An 18,700-nucleotide genomic window follows, 5' to 3' on the forward strand; every position below is an offset into this window, starting at 1 on the left:
AGGAAACTAAGGGGGGATTATGATGGAGGTCTATAAAATCATGACTGGTCTAGAAAAAGTGAATAAGAAAAGTTATTTATTTATTCCCACAATATAAGAACTAGTGGTCACCAAGTGAAATTAATAGGTAGCAGATTTAAAACAAACAAAAGAAAGTTTTTTCTTCATGCATCGCACAGTCAATCTGTGGGACTCCTTCCCAGAGGATGTGGTAAAGGCGAGGACTTTAACAGGGTTCAAAAAAGAACTAGATAGATTCATGGAGATTAGGTCCATCAATAGCTATTAGCCAGGATGGGTAGGAATGGGTGTCCCTGGCCTCTGTTTCTCTGGAAGTGGGTGACAGGGGAGGGATCATGTGAGGATTACCTGTTGTGTTCCCTCTTTCTTGGATATCTGTAATCGGCCACTGTCTGCAGAGAGGATACTGGGCTGGATGGACTATTGATCTGACCCAGTATGGCCATTCTTATGTTGTTAAATGGATAGTTTTGATCACTTAGTCTGATGTCCAGGTTGAGTTCTATGTTGGTCAGTAACAGCAGCTGTAAAGCTGAAACTGAAGAGGGAGCAGGCAAGCATAAGGCACAGAGAAGATGGGAACCAGGGAAGGAATAAACCTATTTCTAGCCTTAAATCTGGGGGAGGTGTTCAGACAATACTGCTTCATAGTCAGAGAAATAGGAGGGATGGCCCAGAATGTTTGCTGTTTGGCCTACCCAAAAGACCCTTCCAAACATCAGCACTGAAGCAGATAACCTCTTACCTCTGTGGGCTACATGTAGAACAAAATTAGCACTTCTCTTTCCTAGCAGGTTTTGGGCAGTCAGTGTTAAGTTGTATATCATCTGCTGGTCTATAGCCCATGAGCAATACAGATGTTCTTGATCATGTGCTGCTTCTTGGGAGCAAAATGTTCTTTTGGAAAACCTTTCAAGAGAAAGGAAAAGGACACTGGTTTTTCTTTGGTTTAAAACCACAGATACTGCAGAAGCACAATAATGGAGTCAGAAACTGTGATGACTAGCTAGAAGAGAAAATATAAAAATACAGTTATTGTACACGTATAATCAACAAATGTAACAAACAGTAATTTCTATTATAATATTAAAATAGAACTGTGCTGTAAAAGAGGGTACTTAGGAAATGCTTGGTTTGAAAAGCAAAAAGCTTTCAGAAGTTGCTAAGCAACTGTGGCCTGATCATCTAACAAAGTTGTCTGGGTGATGTAATGTTTCTATCTTGTTACAAGAGCTGACTGTTCTTGCCACTCAGTATTCTGCAGGGGAATTATTGGGGTGAAGAAAGGGATTAATTCCCAATATTCTTATTGTTGACCAAAGAAAACTTCTTTCTTTTGGGAGTTAAATATTTAAATTCTGGCCAATTCAATTCCAAAGTGGCTTCATGCAAGACACAGTTCAGACTGCCCAACAACTGGAAAGGGTGGGCAACATAGTTTGTCTGATATCTTGGCAGGAGGTGCAACACACACACTTAAGTCAGTTCCCCAGTTCGCTGGCTGTCTTCCCCATCTAGAATGGTACCTGGGCTGCGAGTGCTGAGGGGAGAGAAGATCTGGCTTAATGGGGGAGCGTCAGCTACTGATGTGGGAATGCCATAAGTCTGCCTCTACTTTCCCATTCCTCTATTCCCTTTTCTTCCCCATCCCCACTAACTCTTCCCTTCCATCATACCAGGGTTTCTCTCACTAGGCGTTGAGACTCCTCAAGTTGTGCAGAAGTTATTACATGGGGAATCACAAACTGTCAGCCTCTACCCCAATTCCTGCTGTGCATCCAGAATGTATAATGGTGTTCATCATTATATATATGGTTTCACTGTATAAGGGGTCACACTCAAGAGACTTGTTATGTGAAAGCGGCCACTGATATAGAAGTTTGAGAGCCACTTCCCGACTCCCTTCTTTTCCTCCTGCCCTATTCTATCTCCCTTCCTTCACCACTGCCTCTTCCCTTTTCCACTGTCTCCCCTCTGCTATGGGCACTCACCACTGAAACCAGCTGGCAGCCAGGGGCAGATATAGGGCAGGGCGAACGGGGCAGCTGCCCCAAGCCCCGCGCTTAAAAAAGCCCCGCGCATGCACCGTGGCACCACCGTGCATGTGCATAGCGTCACGGCGCATGCACTGTGGCAAAGAGGGGGCCCCGCGGAGTTATGCTGCCCGGGGCCCCCAAAACAGTCATCTGCCCCTGCTAGCAGCCATGCAGGGTGCCCAGCACATGTAGAAAAGGAAGACAACAGGCACTAGGACCCAAGAGATGGCATCCACCTGCCGAAGCAGCAAGTTGCTGGAGGAGCCAAGCAAAATGCTATGGAGCTTCTGTGGGGGGAAGGAGGAAGCACAGTGTGGGAAGAACAGAGCCCCACCCCCGCCCTCTGGTAGGCTGAGTAGAGCAAGCCTTAGGCAGCTCAGTGCTTGCAGAAATTGGGGGGGGGGGGGCGGCACAATGGCATGCAACTCTGTATGCCCCTCCCTCACCTGTGTTGGGGGAGGCAATCTCCTCCCCAAACTGTGCCTATGGGGATGGTGGGCTTGGAGGGGCTCTGATGTATCTGCAATTAAGAGGGTGTAGTCTCTAAACAATGAATTTAATGCCTAATCTTTGACTGGGCTACAAGTAAGAAAATGAGTGTGGCTCTTGCTGAGAAAAGAGCTGGGCTCCTGGGCTTTTCTCTGACTACCCAGGGCGTCCGACAGACTTTGCAGGGCCTGAGACCTGGTGGGCTCCGAGTCTCCGGAAAAGATGGAACTGGGACTAGCCTCCCTCAGTCAGGTCTGCAGCACCACCCAGCATGTGCTGCCTGGGGCTCCAAACACTACCATTGCTGATGTAAGGGTGACTGTGGCTGGGAGCCCTGGGCTCTTTTAAATTGCCAGGTTCCAGGGCAGCTCCCCCTTTGCCCTCCCTCCTCCGTCTGCAAGCCCGTGAGTACCACGAGGTGGTGGGAATGGAATGAGCTAGCCAATGCCTTTGATAACAACATGAGCAAAGGAGAATTATTTCTATGACTCACTTGGATGTTCAAAAGCTTTGACAAAGGCCTGACAAGAACCTAAACAAGAAAATGGGTCAGTCCTGGTCAAGGAGGTAATCTGGATCGGAAAGTGGTGATGGAACAAAACAAAGAGTGAGGATAGTTGGTCAGTTTTCAACATGAGAAAATGTTAACAGCGAGTGCCCCACGTCTTGGTGCTGTTAAACCTTGGTTGTGTAAAAGTATTGGTTAAAGAGCTGGGAAAACGGTATGTAACTTCTTATAACATACAGAAAAAAACATTGTAATAGACTAGAAATAATAGATTTGAAGGGCAGAAGGGACCCTAGATCATCTAGTCTGAACTCCTCTATAGCACAGGCCACAGAACTTATTTATTCAGCTGAGAAAACTTACCCTTCAAACATGTGGTATTTTGTGGAATAAGTCCCATAAAGATAAGTACTTGCCCCTGGATTCCACGTACAGGTTAATGTGCTCATGTCCTGAGTGTAACAGGAGATATCCTTAGGCTCATCAGGTAATTCTTGTCATTAAAACAAGGAAAAGACCAACATGACCATTAGCGCAATAACTACATAATGTTCTTGCATTTAACTAATGATTAATGTTTGCAAAGCCTGGTTGACTACAGGCATTATTTCTACTTGCTATTGGTACAAAGAGAACCTCAGAAAGAAAAGCAGACTAAAATCATAGAATCATAGGACTGGAAGGGACCTCAAGAGGTCATCGAGTCCAGCCCCATGCCCTCAAGGCAGGACCAAGCTCCGTCTACACCATCCCTGACAGATGTCTATCTAACCTGTTCTTAAATATCTCCAGAGAGGGAGATTCCATCACCTCCCTTGACAATTTATTCCAATATTTGACCACCCTGACAGTTAGGAATTTTTTCCTAATGTCCAATCTAAACCTCCCTTGCTGCACTTTAAGCCCATTACTCCTTGTCCTGTCCTCAGTAACCAAGAGGAACAAATTTTCTCCTTCCTCCTTGTGACACCCTTTTAGATATTTGAAAACCGCTATCCTGTCCCCCCTTAATCTTCTTTTTTCCAAACTAAACAAGCCCAGTTCATGAAGCCTGGCTTCATAGGTCATGTTCTCTAGACCTTTAATCATTCTTGTCGCTCTTCTCTGTACCCTTTCCAATTTCTCCACATCTTTCTTGAAATGTGGCGCCCAGAACTGGACACAGTACTCCAGCTGAGGCCTAACTAGTGCAGAGTAGAGCGGCAGAATGACTTCACGAGTTTTGCTTTCAACACACCTGTTGATACAACCTAGAATCATATTTGCTTTTTTTGCAACAGCATCACACTGTTGACTCATATTCAACTTGTGGTCAACTATGACCCCTAGATCTCTTTCCGCCATGCTCCTTCCTAGACAGTCGCTTCCCATCTTGTATGTATGGAACTGATTGTTCCTTCCTAAGTGGAGCACTTTGCATTTCTCTTTATTAAACCTCATCCTGTTTACCTCTGACCATTTCTCTAACTTGCTAAGGTCATTTTGAATTATGTCCCTATCGTCCAAAGAAGTTGCAACCCCACCCAGTTTGGTATCATCTGCAAACTTAATAAGCGTACTCTCTATCCCAATATCTACATCATTGATGAAGATATTGAACAGTACGGGTCCCAAAACAGACCCTTGCGGAACTCCACTTGTTATCCCTTTCCAGCAGGATTTAGCACCATTAACAACAACTCTCTGACTACGGTTATCCAGCCAATTATGCACCCACCTTATCGTGGCCCTATCTAAGTTATATTTGCCTAGTTTATGAATAAGAATATCATGCGAGACCGTATCAAAGATCATAGCTAAAGGCTCAGATACCTCCTCTATCAGCTCCTTGAGTATCCTGGGATGCATTTCATCAGGACCTGATGACTTGCTGACATCTAACTTTCCTAAGTGATTTTTAACTTGTTCTTTGTGTATCCTATCTTCGAAACTTACCCTCTCTCTGCTTGTATTCACTATGTTAGGCACACCTCCAGACTTCTCGGTGAAGACCAAAACAAAGAAGTCATTGAGCATCTCCGCCATTTCCAAGTTTCCTGTTACAGCTTCTCCCTCCTCACTGAGCAGTGGGCCTACCCTGTCCTTGGTCTTCCTCTTGCATCTAATGTATTTATAAAAGGTCTTCTTGTTTCCCTTTATGCCTGTAGCTAGTTTGATCTCATTTTGTGCCTTTGCCTTTCTAATCTTGCCCCTGCATTCCCGTGTTGCTTGCCTATATTCATCCTTTGTTAGTTGTCCTAGTTTCCATTTTTTATAGGACTCCTTTTTTATTTTGAGATCGTGCAAGATCTCCTTGTTAAGCCAAGCTGGTCTTTTGCCATATTTTCTATCTTTCCTACACAGCGGAATTGTTTGCTTTTGGGCCCTTAACAACGTCCCTTTGAAATACTTCCAACTCTCCTCAGTTGTTTTTCCCTTCAGTCTTGCTTCCCATGGGACCTTACCTACAAGTTCTCTGAGCTTATCAAAATCTGCCTTCCTGAAATCCATTACCTCAATTGTGCTGGTCTCCCTTCTACCTTTCCTTAAGATCATGAACTCTATTATTTCATGATCACTGTCCCCCATACTGTCTTCCACTTTCAAGTTCTCAACTAGTTCCTCCCTATTTGTTAAAATCAAATCCAGAACAGCTTCTCCTCTGGTAGCTTTTTCTACCTTCTGGAACAGAAAGTTGTCTCCAATGCAGTCCAGAAACTTAGTGGATAGTCTGTGCCCCGCTGTGTTAGTTTCCCAACATATGTCTGGATAGTTGAAGTCCCCCATCACCACCAAATCTTGGGCTTTGGATAGTTTTGTTAATTGTTTAAAAAAGGCCTCATCCACCTCTTCCACCTGGCTAGGTGGCCTGTAGTAGACTCCTAGCATGACATCACCCTCATTTTTTACCCCTTTTAGCTTAACCCAGAGACTCTCTACGTTCATCTCCACTTCAGTCCAAGTGTGTACATTTTTAATATACAAGGCAACCCCTCCTCCCTTTTTTCCCTGTCTGTCCTTCCTGAGCAAGCCGTATCCTTCCATACCAACATTCTAATCATGCGTCCCATCCCACCAGGTTTCTGTAATACCAATGATGTCATAGTTGTATTTATTTGTTAGGAATTCCAGTTCTTCCTGCTTATTACCCATACTTCTCGCACTGTACCCCTCACGATCACTGTATCTCAAACATTTTATTTATATAAAATAATGATCCCGCCAAAGGCTAGGATATAGCCCAGCTTAAAACCTACTCCTGTACTGGGTAGGGGGAAAGCTTTGTTCTATGCTGACCTTATGCACAATGAGGCTAAATTCTTAGCTGACCAAATTTGACATGAAGAAGAGCTCTGTACGCTTGAAATCTTGTCTCTGTCCCCAAGATCATCCAATAAAAGAGATTATCTCATCCAGCTTGCCTATGGCTGTTAATTCAGTGTTGTGGTCACAAGTCCGAGGATTGTAGAGAGACGAGGTGGGCAAGGTAATATCTTTTAGTGAACCAACTTCTCAGCTTATCCTCAGACCTCAGGAGCTTTGTGTATATCTACACTATAGCCACATCACCAAGGCCCATTGGGAGGCTGTACCTCAACCCCTTCCTTCACCCCACACTCTTTCCCCTGCTCTGATTCCTCCCTCAGAGCCAGCACCCCATACCCTTTCCTGAACCCCTTCACTCTGCCCCAGCTTGGAGCCTCCTCCTGCACCCAAATTCCCTCAGAGTTTGCACCCCTCACACTCTCCTGCACCCACACCCTTGAGCCTCAGCCCAGAGCCTGCACCTCCTCCCAAACTCCAAATCTCTGTTCCAGCCAGATGAAAGTGAGAGTGGAGGAGAGCAAGTGATGGGGGCAATTGTAATGAGCAGGTCAGGGCCTTGAGGGAGGGGTCGGGGCCTTGGGGAAGGGACAGGGTAGATCCTGGGTTGCCCTTAAAATCAAAGTGTAATCTCTGGTATAAAAAGGTCAGAGACCACTGCTTTAAATTGACAAGACAGAGCTCTCCTGTCAGCTTAATTCTCCTGCCTCAGTAAAGGCAGTAGCTGTATCTGATAAAGAGCTGACCACACCAGTGCTTAACTCGGAATAACCTTTGTCATTCGGGTATGGATTATACACACTCCTAAGCAATGCAATATTTACCAAAGTAATTTGTACTGCAGACATATCTTGGGAAATAGACTCAGTGTCACAGCTAAATAAATACCAGTGAGGACAGATTGCTTAGCATAAGCAGTTGATGCATATTTCAAGGGACTGTTCAAAGTGAAGTCGGGGGTGAAAGGTTGCTACAAGGGCATTGTTAATGGATTGTAGCAGGAGTGGGGATTGCTCATGCCAACTAGAAGCTAGAAGCCCTGAGCCTCAGCACCCCCACTTCTCCATGGAACTGGAGTTGTTGCCAGCATGTCCCTATGCAGAGGGGCTATCAAGCTGCTAACATGTCCACTATCAGGGAAGCTTTGCATGCTACCTTCGCCCCCAGCACCAGCTCTGCAGCTTTCATTGGCTGCAAACCATGGCCAACGGGAACTGTGGAGGTGGTGCCTGTGGGCATGGACTGTGCACACCACATAGAGCCATCTGGGCTGTGTGCACCTCAGCATGGAGGCTGGACATGAGGACTGCATCCAGGAGCCTGGGTAGGTAGGGAGCCTGCTTTAGCCCCACTGTACCACCGACTGGGAGCCACCTGAGGTAAGAACCGCTTGTCCAGAGCCCTCATCCCCTCCTGTACTCCAACCCCCTACCCCAGGTTGGAACCCCCACCTGCACCCTAGCCCCCTCCCAGACCTACACCCCAACCCTGAGTTTTCCCCACAAATCCAACCAGCCACCCCAGTCCTGAGGAACCCCCCCTCCTGCATTCCAAACCCCTTGGGCCCAATATGGAACTCCCTCCTGTACCCCAAACCCTTTGGCCAAAGCCTCATCCCAGAGCCCACACCCCCAGACAGAGCCCTCGCTGCCCTCGCCCCTCAACCTCCTGACCCAGCCAGGAGTCCCCTCCTACATCCCAAACTCCTTATTTCTGGCCCAACCCCAGAGTATAGGGGAAGCCCTAAGTCTCTGCTTTCCCTGTGTGGCTGAGTGTGGCCCCAACTGCTTTTTTTCTGCAAGCCATTGACTTCTGATAGAAAAAGGCTCCCCATCCCGGTGCTACAGACTGCTGTAATAAATCATAAATTCAGTGTCTCTATTTAATCCATGAATTTTAGTGTCTAGCAAAGTTACACATTTAAACTCCTGGACTCATCTGTTTGTTAAAGCATTAATCAGTCTTTTAGTCAATCTATTTGCACTCTCTACACTTGAAAACAGACCTTTCTTCTCTGGCATGCGTTAGTCAGGGGCACACAGTGGGGGGGGGGAGGAAAGAGGCTGACCCTCAGCTGGTGTAAACAGGCATGGCTCCATGGAGGCCACCAGAGTAATATCACAACTGAGAACCCCCCCCTTGAACTTTACAAGTGATTATAGAAAAACCCCACCTAGAAAGAGACCCAAAGCAAAGTGTGCACTTACTGCCCACAAAGAGAAGTGTTGCTCCGTACTTTTTGTTTCCTTTACTAGAGAAGCTGCAAATGGCAGGAATGCCAGGCACTTTTGCAGTCAACACCTTACTCACTGTAATCACCAGGTTCCTCTGGCTTGTGTTGGAGGCTGGGTAGTAATAATCATTGGAATTAAACAAAAAATATTCTATTTTATTATCTTTGCCTCCAATGCAGCAAAAAGTGACATTGGAGCCCTCTTCTACAACTTTCTCTTCGGGGAAGATGTATGGTGTGCTGTCATCTGAAGTATCTAACCCTGCAAGATACAAAAGAATAAATGGTTTAATTTGAATCTTCTTTCTTTATGCTGTGGAAGTCTTTTGTGAACACTCTACCCCTTCATTAGTTAGCTGAGAAAGCACTAGGGGCAAGTTTTCAATATGAGGGTCACGGTAAATGCCTTTGACTTTGAATGCAAAATCGGGCATTTGCACACATCTGGTAATTGCACCTCAACTTTCCACATGCAAACATCTATTTTTACACCTCATTCTCCCACTTCAGTCCTATTTAAACCCTTACAAAATGTAAGTGATGCCTGAGCCTGTGTACACAGATGGATTTCACACCAGGACCTGATCCAGAACACAATGAAATCAATGGCAAGACTCCCATTGATAGATGGATTTGAAAGGGAAGCTGGGATGCTAGGAGTTAACATTTGTTCCTTTTTGACCAGGAAATGGTGTTTGGACAGGGATCAACCTTAATTCAAAAATGGATGCCTTATGGCTTCAGTCTAACAAGAACAAAAGATGATTTTGTTCATTAAAGAGGTGAGTTTTGATGGGCTTTTTATCTGATAAGATGCAAGGTAAGGGCTCGGTGCTTCTCCTGATACATTTGGTAACATTTCTATTCTCTAAATATAAGCAGGACTTATGTGAATCTTAACCAGTGCAGACAGCAGTTCCTTAACTAAATTGTTTAGTCATCCTTCCAAAACACTTTTTAAAATACCATCTTAATTCACCAAAAACTATGCTGTTCCAGTGAAAACAGGCATTCTGAAAGAGTATAATCACTTCCTTTTATGTAGCCAATTTTTCCTGGGTTCTATTAATACACTTCACAGAAGTTCACTCAAAAGTGATGTAACTAGTTGGCTTACTATTAGTGTCTTTTCTCCTTAATCTACTATAGATTTGAGAGACTTTGTCTGTCCATTTCTTCACAAACTCCTCTTAAAGGGTAAGAGCTGGATTATCAAATTTGGTATGCAGCTTCCTCTTATCATAACTTAAAGCAGGATAACAGTTTTATTGTGCCAGGAAAATGGGATGTGTCTATAATGGGATTGCTTCTCATAAAAACATACAGAAGAGACACAATCACCAAGCAGATGAAAGGTGCTGGATGGGGGTGAATCCCTATAGCTAGGATTGCTTTAGTCCCAAGCCTCTGATCCTTCAAGAGTCCTTTAGGGAGGGCTAAACACTCCCCAGGATTCATATAGGGACATAGCTGGCTGTTCCCTTTCTTCACTGAATGAGGATAAAGTGTACATTCCTCACTCTGGCTGAGGATTACAAGGGGTAGATAAACCTGGACTTACCCCAGCTGGGAGACATACACTCCTCTCCTGGCTGTGCCTGCTGGAGCAGCAGCAACCATAAAGAGGTGCTTCTCACTTGGCTCCAAGATGCTGTGGTGAGAGAGGGCTGGAGTAGTCCTCTCTTTTCAGAGGCAGCCTGCATACTGAACCCCTCGTACCCAGCCCCACACCAGAGCAACAATTTCACTGAAGCACAGGCATTTTTAATTTACTTTCCAAAAAACAAAAACTGAGCTAAGGACCCAAGCAATGCCAGGTAAATCTGTGGTATTAATTATGACTGCCAGACACAAGTCCGTGAGAAACTATTTAAGATGATAAGTCTGTATTGAAACTTACTAGAGAACTGAGGAAAAATTGAAAAAACTAAACGGCTGCGTCTACACTGGCCCCTTTTCCGAAAGGGGCATGCTAATTTTAAACTTCAGAATAGGGAAATCCGCGGGGGATTTAAATATCCCCCGCGGGATTTAAATAAAGATGTCCGCCGCTTTTTTCCAGCTTTTAGAAAAGCCGGATCTTTTCCGGCTTTTCTACAAGCTGGAAAAAAGCGGCGGACATCTTTATTTAAAACCCGCAGGGGATATTTAAATCCCCCGCGGATTTCCCTATTCTGAAGTTTAAAATTAGCATGCCCCTTTCGGAAAAGGGGCCAGTGTAGACGCAGCCAACATGTTTATTCCAGTGAAGGGAAGGCTGAGGGGAAACCTGATATCTGGTTTCAAATCTGTCAAAGAAGACAGTGATCAATTTTTCTCCATACCCAAAGAAGGAAGGACAAGAAGTAATCGTTCTAGATTGCAACAAGGAAGATATCAGGGAAAACTTTTATAAGGATGTTATAGTTTGTCCTTTGAGTTTAAAGATTGCTATGACATCACTGATTCATTTGGTTTCTGAGAACACAGGAGTGGTTGATTAGAGTAATTTGAGCTTTGAACTCTCTACGTCTACACTGGCCCCTTTTCCGGAAGGGGCATGTTAATTTCAGCTATCGTAATAGGGAAATCCGCGGGGGATTTAAATATCCCCCGCGGCATTTAAAGAAAAATGTCCGCCGCTTTTTTCCGGCTTTTTTCCGCCCTTTTCCGGAGGATCTTATTCCTACTTTGAAAAAGTAGGGCGCTTTTTCCGGAGGATTGGGGCCAGTGTAGACGCTCTTTTCCAGCTTTTCTAAAAGCCGGAAAAAAGCGGCGGACATTTTTATTTAAATGCCGAGGGGGATATTTAAATCCCCCGCGGATTTCCCTATTACGATAGCTGAAATTAACATGCCCCTTCCGGAAAAGGGGCCAGTGTAGACATAGCCTCTGTGGTGAACTGAGCAAGAGAAGCTACTATGGGTTACTTAGAGGACATAATGCTGTTGTGAGAGTTAGTGTTTCTGGTCTGCCTCAGTAGCTATCTGCTCACAGAGAATGGAAGACACTTCACTGGACAGAATGATCATGAGTGAGATCTTCTCAAAACTGAGTCAATGTTGAAATGGCTCAAAGATTAACTTCAGGAAGTCTCTGAAACATTTCTCCTGTCCTCTCTGAAAGCACTTTCTTTGCTTTAGTTCACCTTAAAGGATCTCTGGCAGTTGTTCATCTGACATTCTGGTGGCCTGCCCATCTCATCTGTGATTCCATCAACAGAGTAAGTAGACTTGGAGTAGCTGTCTATAGGAGAATCTCACTATCTGGAACCTTGTCTTGCCATCTTATCCTCACCTGTTTGAAAGTGATGGAACTTCACAGTTGTGCATTTATACACCATCCACGTTTTGCAGGCGGGCATCAGAGTTGGGAGCATGATGGCTTTGTAGACCTCAGTTATGTTCAGGGCTCGACAAACCACTGTTTCTACTCACCTGTGGCAAGTAGATTTCAGCCAGTCGCTCCGTGCGCCCCATTCGCCGGTGCTGTGCTCATGCGCAGCACCGGTCTGGCACATGCGTGGTGCAGAGCTAGCGAGTAGCTCTCACCGCAGTTTGTCAAGCCCTGGTTATGTTTATAGACTAATGCCTCTGGATTCCCATTTGTATGTAGTCTGCCAAAAGCCACACTTGCTTTGGTAATTCCGGTTTCATTGTTGATGTGAACTGCACAAGGTAGGAGAACTTGTCCACTGCCTGGAGGGTTTGGCCATTCACTGTGAAAACTGGCTTTACATTTGATGTTGATTGAGACACCAAAACTATTGTTAAGTTCTGGAACATGTTACCTAGGGAGGCTGTGGAATCCTGCTACTGGAGATTTTAAGAACAGGTTGGACAAACGCTTTACAGGACTACTCAACATGTGGCCCATTTGTTTGCGGCCCGCGGTGCAGTTTGGGTTTATGCGGGGCTCAACAAGCGGCCTGCAGGTGGGAGCGAAAATAAAAAAAGTAGTCAATATAAATGGTCTTCTATTGATATGCATTTTACTAGTTAAATTCCTGGACTGCCAATGCTCATTGAAAGTGCTGTGGAAATCGGGTAAATATTGCATTTTATTAATATCAGCAGAACTGACTTAAATGGGACTTGCGTGTTGTGTAGTCTTGCCTCAGTCTTTGTATTCATGCCTGTCAGTGTGAAAAGCTATTTGCATATATATTTGTATGCATATGCAACCAATTAAGTGGCGGCCCTCGGCATGTGCTATGAGTATCATTGTGGCCCCTGGGCCTTCAAAAGTTGAGAAGCCCAGCTTTACAGGGATGTTTTAGGTATACTTAACCCTGCCCCGGCACAGTACTGTGGGGGGAGGAGCTGGAAGGCAGAGGAGGTGCTGATCTCACCAGTCCAACGTTTCTATGGATCTATGAAACAGTACAGACAAGTACAGAACCTTCACTTAACCAGCCCTGTGCATGCAGGGAACAACCTAGATTTTCAAGGTGGCCACCAGACGGCATTGCAACATCACATTTTCCCATTCTTCAATTTATCCAGATTGTTGATTGTTCAATCTAGCCCAGATTGGTGACATTGGTCCCAATTAAACTGGATAAACGAGGTTCTCCTGTATTAGCAGTACATTCTAAAATGGCCCACTGATGTTGCATAACCTCTGCTGACATGAATCCCCCTATTTTACTGACTTTACTCTAGCCCATTAAACCACAGCATTAAATCTTCAAGGAAATAGTCTAAAGTCTTGCTTAGCTTACCCAACACCGTTTCCCAGTGACTCCAACGACTCCAGACTTTATAGAATCGTTCATCATTCACCATACTCCTGATTCTTACAGAGTGGGACATGCATTCCAAAGGCAATTCTGAATCCCAACTCCAGTGCAGAGTTTTATTCAATTTACTGAGAGTTGTGTTATAATACTCCTAAAACATACACACACACAAAAGAGAAACATGCTATTAAGGTGGAGTACAGTGAACAAAGATATGTGGAATGCTTAGTGTGGAATTAGGTGTCGCTTTTACAACATAAGATAGGCTCAGTAGGAGTTGCTGTTGGAATTCACATTCCGGCATGTACTCCAGAACACCAGTCAGCCATTTTGTATGTTCAGCCACTACCGGATGAAAACCAAACATCCCATAGCTAGGAATAATCTTAAGCCTTTGTGAGGCAAGATCAGATAGCTGTCTGCTTGCAGTTTGTTGATCAGAATTTAAAAAGGCACAACAAATTATTAAGCATATGTCTTGGTTTTAGGTTCCCAGACACATTGTTATAGCTAAAATATTTAAAATGTTTTAAAACTATTAAAACTTAAAAAATTGGTGACCAAAGGGTGTATGGTGCTAACCTACCAGGAGTCACTATAAGGTATGTGCTTTGTTAAAGTTAGCTATAAAAAAATTAGGTAAAAGTAAATACTTCAGAGTGATCGGAGGGAGCTTTTCTTCAGGCAAGGAGCTGACAGCTAAACTCAGCTGGTTAGCAAAATGGTCTCAGAAAGCCCAGCCAGGAATCACTCCAAACCATCTCCGATTGTGTATGTGTATGCACGTGCAATGCTTCCTATCTAATAAACAGTTTTAAATAAGAGCATGTTTGCTTGTATCAATCACTTATCGAATGGAAGCACTGTCTTCCTATTAATTTATTCCTGATACCACCTTAAAAGAAAAGGTAAGTTACTACTGCTTTGGGTTCTAAAAGCCCCAGGTAACATGAGGTGTGCAGGTCCCCTATAGTTCCTTGAAAATCCCAGTTATAATCCTGCATCTCAGATTTTCAGAAAAGTTTGTGTCTAACTATGGGCCTCATTTAAACATACGATTAGCGAGATTGCAGGCTTGATTTGCAATCACATTATTCCCACTCTTCCAGTGCAATTCCACTGAAATCGTGAAGCTACGTCCACATAAAATCAGAATCATGCAGTGGTTCTCTATTCCAAAATAGTAATTTCATTTTCAGATGACCAGTAGGTTGATTGTGCTTGAAGTTACCCTAAATTGCCCCCATCATTGAAGGCATAGCTTGATAGTTTTCTGAATATCTGGGGGCTTCTGTCTATCTCACTCTATACTGCTAATGTACATATCTATATTGGTGGAGAAACAATTTTATATTTGACTGTAGTCCTCAGACTCTGAGAACTGAAAGTCTTACAATGTGATGGGTAACGAAAGGAATTGTAGGAAATAATTTAAATTATTTGTAATCTGCAAAAAATAATTTTAAAATATACTATTGTTACAAGGATGTGTATCTATCTATGGAAGCCAAGAGAATAGTGACTGCCTATAATACGCAATGAAAAAGACATTGATGATAGCAAAGAGGTCTATGATTAGGGAATCATTTATATAGAAAGTCAGTAGTTTTGATTCTGTGCAAAAGGGAACAGTAACATACTAGCAAAATTAATGAAGGGCCCATCAGAGGCTGGTTCCTGCCTAGTGAAAGATTCCTTGCAGTCTCATTCCTTATACACCCCTTACACACGCACAGAGACCACATGGGGAAATCTTTGCTAGTCTACACTGGGCATGGGGAATAGCCCCGTGTTACTTTGATTAGACCCAATTCAAGGACTAGAGTAACCATGCAGGCAAACATTGCTCTGCCTGCATGGTTGCCTGCCCACCAAATGAAATTAATGGGCAGCAGGTTTAAAACAAATAAAAGGAAGTTCTTCTTCAAACAACGCACAGTCAACCTGTGGACCTCCTTGCCTGAGGAGGCTGTAAAGGCTAGGAGTATAACAGGGTTTAAAAAAGAGCTAGATAAATTGATGGAGGTTAAGTCCATTAGCCAGGATAGGTAAGGAATGGTGTCCCTAGCCTCTGTTTGTCAGAAGGTGGAGATGGATGTCAGCACCTGGCATTGGCCACTGTCGGCAGACAGGGTACTGGATTGGATGGACCTTTGGTCTGTCCCAGTATGGCCATTCTGATGTTCTCTGTTTTCTTAAGGGGGGGGTGTGCATTTTCCCTAGTGTGCTACAGTTCTGCATAGCTGCAGTGCAGGAGTATGGCTCAAAGTCGCATACACACACGTACGTATTATAATGTAATTGCCTACCACAAATGTACAGCTCAAAAAACTTCCAACCTTTTTAAAACAAGAAACTAGGTCCAGTCCTCAGATGCTGTAAATCAGCATTCTTCCACTGATAGCTCAGATTAGTAGTACTGGAACTCAATATCACTATCTCTGTTCATAAGATAACACCTGGGCTTCCTTTAATGGTTTTGCTCCTGAGACTGATATTGTTGATTTTGCTGGCATTTTATGATTTAATATTAGTGTTTAATTATACAGGAATTCTTTAGTCTTTGTTCTAAATAGTAACTATAATATGAACTAAATCACTACATCTCAGAGGGGTAGCCGTGTTAGTCTGTAACTTTAAAAACATCGAGTGTGGTACCTTAGAGAATCATAATATAGAATATATATTTTGGTTAATCTCTAAGGTGCCACAGAACCTCTTGTCATTTATATCACTAGTAAAATAATAATAGCATGAATTACATTACTCATCCATTGTATTACTTATGGTACTTTCTTCTTTACAATAAAATAGTAGTAAGAACATATCCTGCTGGTAGTGACACACAAGTGTTGACCAAATGGACTTTGTATGTTAAGCTTTCACCCTGTGTGTTGGAAATTAGTCATAACTATTAGTTCAGTCTACTGACTTTGGATTACAAGACTTTTCAGTGGAAGGCAAATCAAGCATCATGTTTTTTTATAAGCCATCACTTCAATTTGTTCAGGAAGTGATAATACATAATGAGCTCCCTATTACATTTAGTGGCAATTTGAATTGGGTCCTAAATGGTAAATAAATCTAAATAACTGCAATGAGCCTATTATTCTTTAAGTAAGGGTGGCTACAAATGGCCATTTATTTTACACTGAAGCATTCGTTAGTTTTATTGTTACACTAATGGGCTGTCATTTCTGCTTCCAAGCACCAGCTATTTGCCCTCACGGCATTAAACATTTTTTTCCTCCCCAAAATGGGCCTAAATCCAATGCATTGATCCAATCATCAGATGCCTCGAGACAGCAGTGGCATCACTGCTAAGGCCCATGCTTGCTCCTTCCTCAGCCTGGAAAACAAGAAGGGCAATAGCCAGCTAGAGTAGGCAAGCAGAAGAAAACAGGAACAGAATTCACAAGCCAATAGTCAGGCTTAATGGCTTAGTGGAAGTGTGCTCACTTACAGGGCACCAAACCTTGTTTCCCCATTCTAGACTCATGTTTCTTGAGAGAAGCTATGAGAAACTTTGACAGAAATTGTTTTGTCTTGTCTTCAGCCAGGAGGATAGACTCTAAAAAGGGATCCCTAACATGAGGTTGAGTAGTATGGAGGAGTCTTGAAGGCATCCTCATGCACTCGAGGGAAACCTTAGTAATGGACTTTGATCTCAGTGATACATCTTAACATGTTCTGTTTCCATAGGCAACTGTTGATTTGAGCAAGGACTTAGTAAAATATGTAGACACGTCTTATGAAACCATGGCTTTATACATCTAAATGTTTGATTTTTGCTTGTATGGATACATGACGATATTTAAAATAATTTTGTTTCTTAAAAGATTCTTACTGTCCAGACAAAATTCATTTCTTCACTTCGACTAACTTGAATGTCAAAAACCATTTCTAGTTCCAATTTGTGAGCTAAGTCACTAACATCCCATTCCACCAACAAACGCTGAAGAGGCAAATTCTTGGAAACATTGAGGAATGTAGGTAGAAATTCCTGAGATTCTGAAAAACATAAATATTTTTAAAATATCAATACTCATCCCTGTTTAAATCCATCAAATTAGTTTGCCCCATGACATATGATATTGGTGTCACTAGAGAAATGACTGATGCAACATTTTCATCACAATCCTGAGAGTGGATAACTGGATTTCAGGACCTACTGAATTCTGCTCCCAGCTTGGACACTGACTTGCTGTGCCCACAAAATCATGTAACCTTCACTTCCCTTAAAAGAAAAAGGTGATAATAGGGTGGTAGCACTAGGATTTTCAAAAGCATTTAATTATGGTGTAACTTTGTCCCCATTATCATAAATCGCAAGAAAGATGAACCAACCTATGTGCTACTGAGACTCACACTTGTACTGTATTTCCATGGCAGGAAGGGTGATGTAAAAATTGATGTTTATCTGGGATTTAGGTGCTGTAATATGCAAAATAAATTCTTCGGGCCCTTAATCCATAATGCAGATTTATCGTATTTGGTGTATAGCAAAGGACAGGTTTGTGGTCAGTCCTGGCACTAAGCTTGCCAGAAGCTATACACCACCCTTTGAGTTACACTTTGTTAGAATGTCTCCCCCAAAATATCTCAGGAAGACCCAAGACTGTCTTAGGTGCAGGATCTTAGGTGCAGGGACCTACAGTCTCCCAGCCTCATGTCTGGGGTCCCTGCTACTGCCTCATACACCGGTTTTTGAGTGTTGGCACTTCCAGATGGGTTCTTGGCTCCCGTCCCGCACACCAGGGGCTCTGCTGCCAGCCCCATGTGCTGGGGTCCCAGTTAGAGCCAGTATAGCCCCCCAGTGCATGGGGTGGCAGTTGAGAACCCAACAACTGGGTCCCAAAAGCTGGCACCATATGCTGGTGCTTTGCTTTGTCCTCAGCTGGGAGTGGAAGTGGACAGGAGCAAAGAGGTTCAGCACCTTCCCTTTTAAAAATGGTCCCTTGCCACTGAAGTCTTTGGTCAAGCAAGGCACTGTCTGGCCAACAAGCAGACATTTGGTTTTTGTTTTTTTGTTTTTTTTGCGGGGGGGAGTAGGGGGTTGCTGGGGCAGGGATGGAGGATGGCAAAAATGCCACGATGCTGAAATTTAAAAACTTAGTTTTTGTTGTCATTCTGGCATCTCATGCTCAAACTGTTTGCTTTAATTTAAGGATCACACATGTTGATATTGACTAGACTCTGTTAAAGAATATGGTCTGTTTGCACTTTGGCACTGCCGGGGCAGAGAACGCTAGAGCGATTAATTGCTAGAATTCAGTATGCTTTGCCTTATGCACATCCAGGAGGCAATGCAGAAGAACAAATTTGTTTTCAAGTATCAGAGGGGTAGCCGTGTTAGTCTGAATCTGCAAAAGCGACGAGGAGTCCTGTGG

The 18,700-nt window shown here is 43.6% G+C and overlaps 1 protein-coding gene across 2 annotated transcripts in view; it reads right to left on the reverse strand.

Annotated features, from left to right (window-relative positions):
* The window catches only part of OSMR (oncostatin M receptor), a 55,714-nt gene that overhangs the window by 23,721 nt on the left and 13,293 nt on the right, over nt 1–18,700 (reverse strand). The window contains exons 3-7 of one of the 2 annotated variants that reach the window (XM_006139478.4): nt 17,158–17,321; nt 13,293–13,461; nt 8,565–8,852; nt 3,418–3,547; nt 767–930 (exon numbers count right to left, since the gene is read on the reverse strand). In XM_006139478.4, coding sequence (XP_006139540.2) covers nt 767–930; nt 3,418–3,547; nt 8,565–8,852; nt 13,293–13,461; nt 17,158–17,321 — 915 coding nt within the window. The remainder of the gene's footprint in view (nt 1–766; nt 931–3,417; nt 3,548–8,564; nt 8,853–13,292; nt 13,462–17,157; nt 17,322–18,700) is intronic. The other variant, XM_075932515.1, reaches the window with a different exon arrangement.

This window comes from Pelodiscus sinensis, chromosome 6, assembly GCF_049634645.1.
Source record: "Pelodiscus sinensis isolate JC-2024 chromosome 6, ASM4963464v1, whole genome shotgun sequence".
NCBI lineage: Eukaryota > Metazoa > Chordata > Testudines > Trionychidae > Pelodiscus > Pelodiscus sinensis.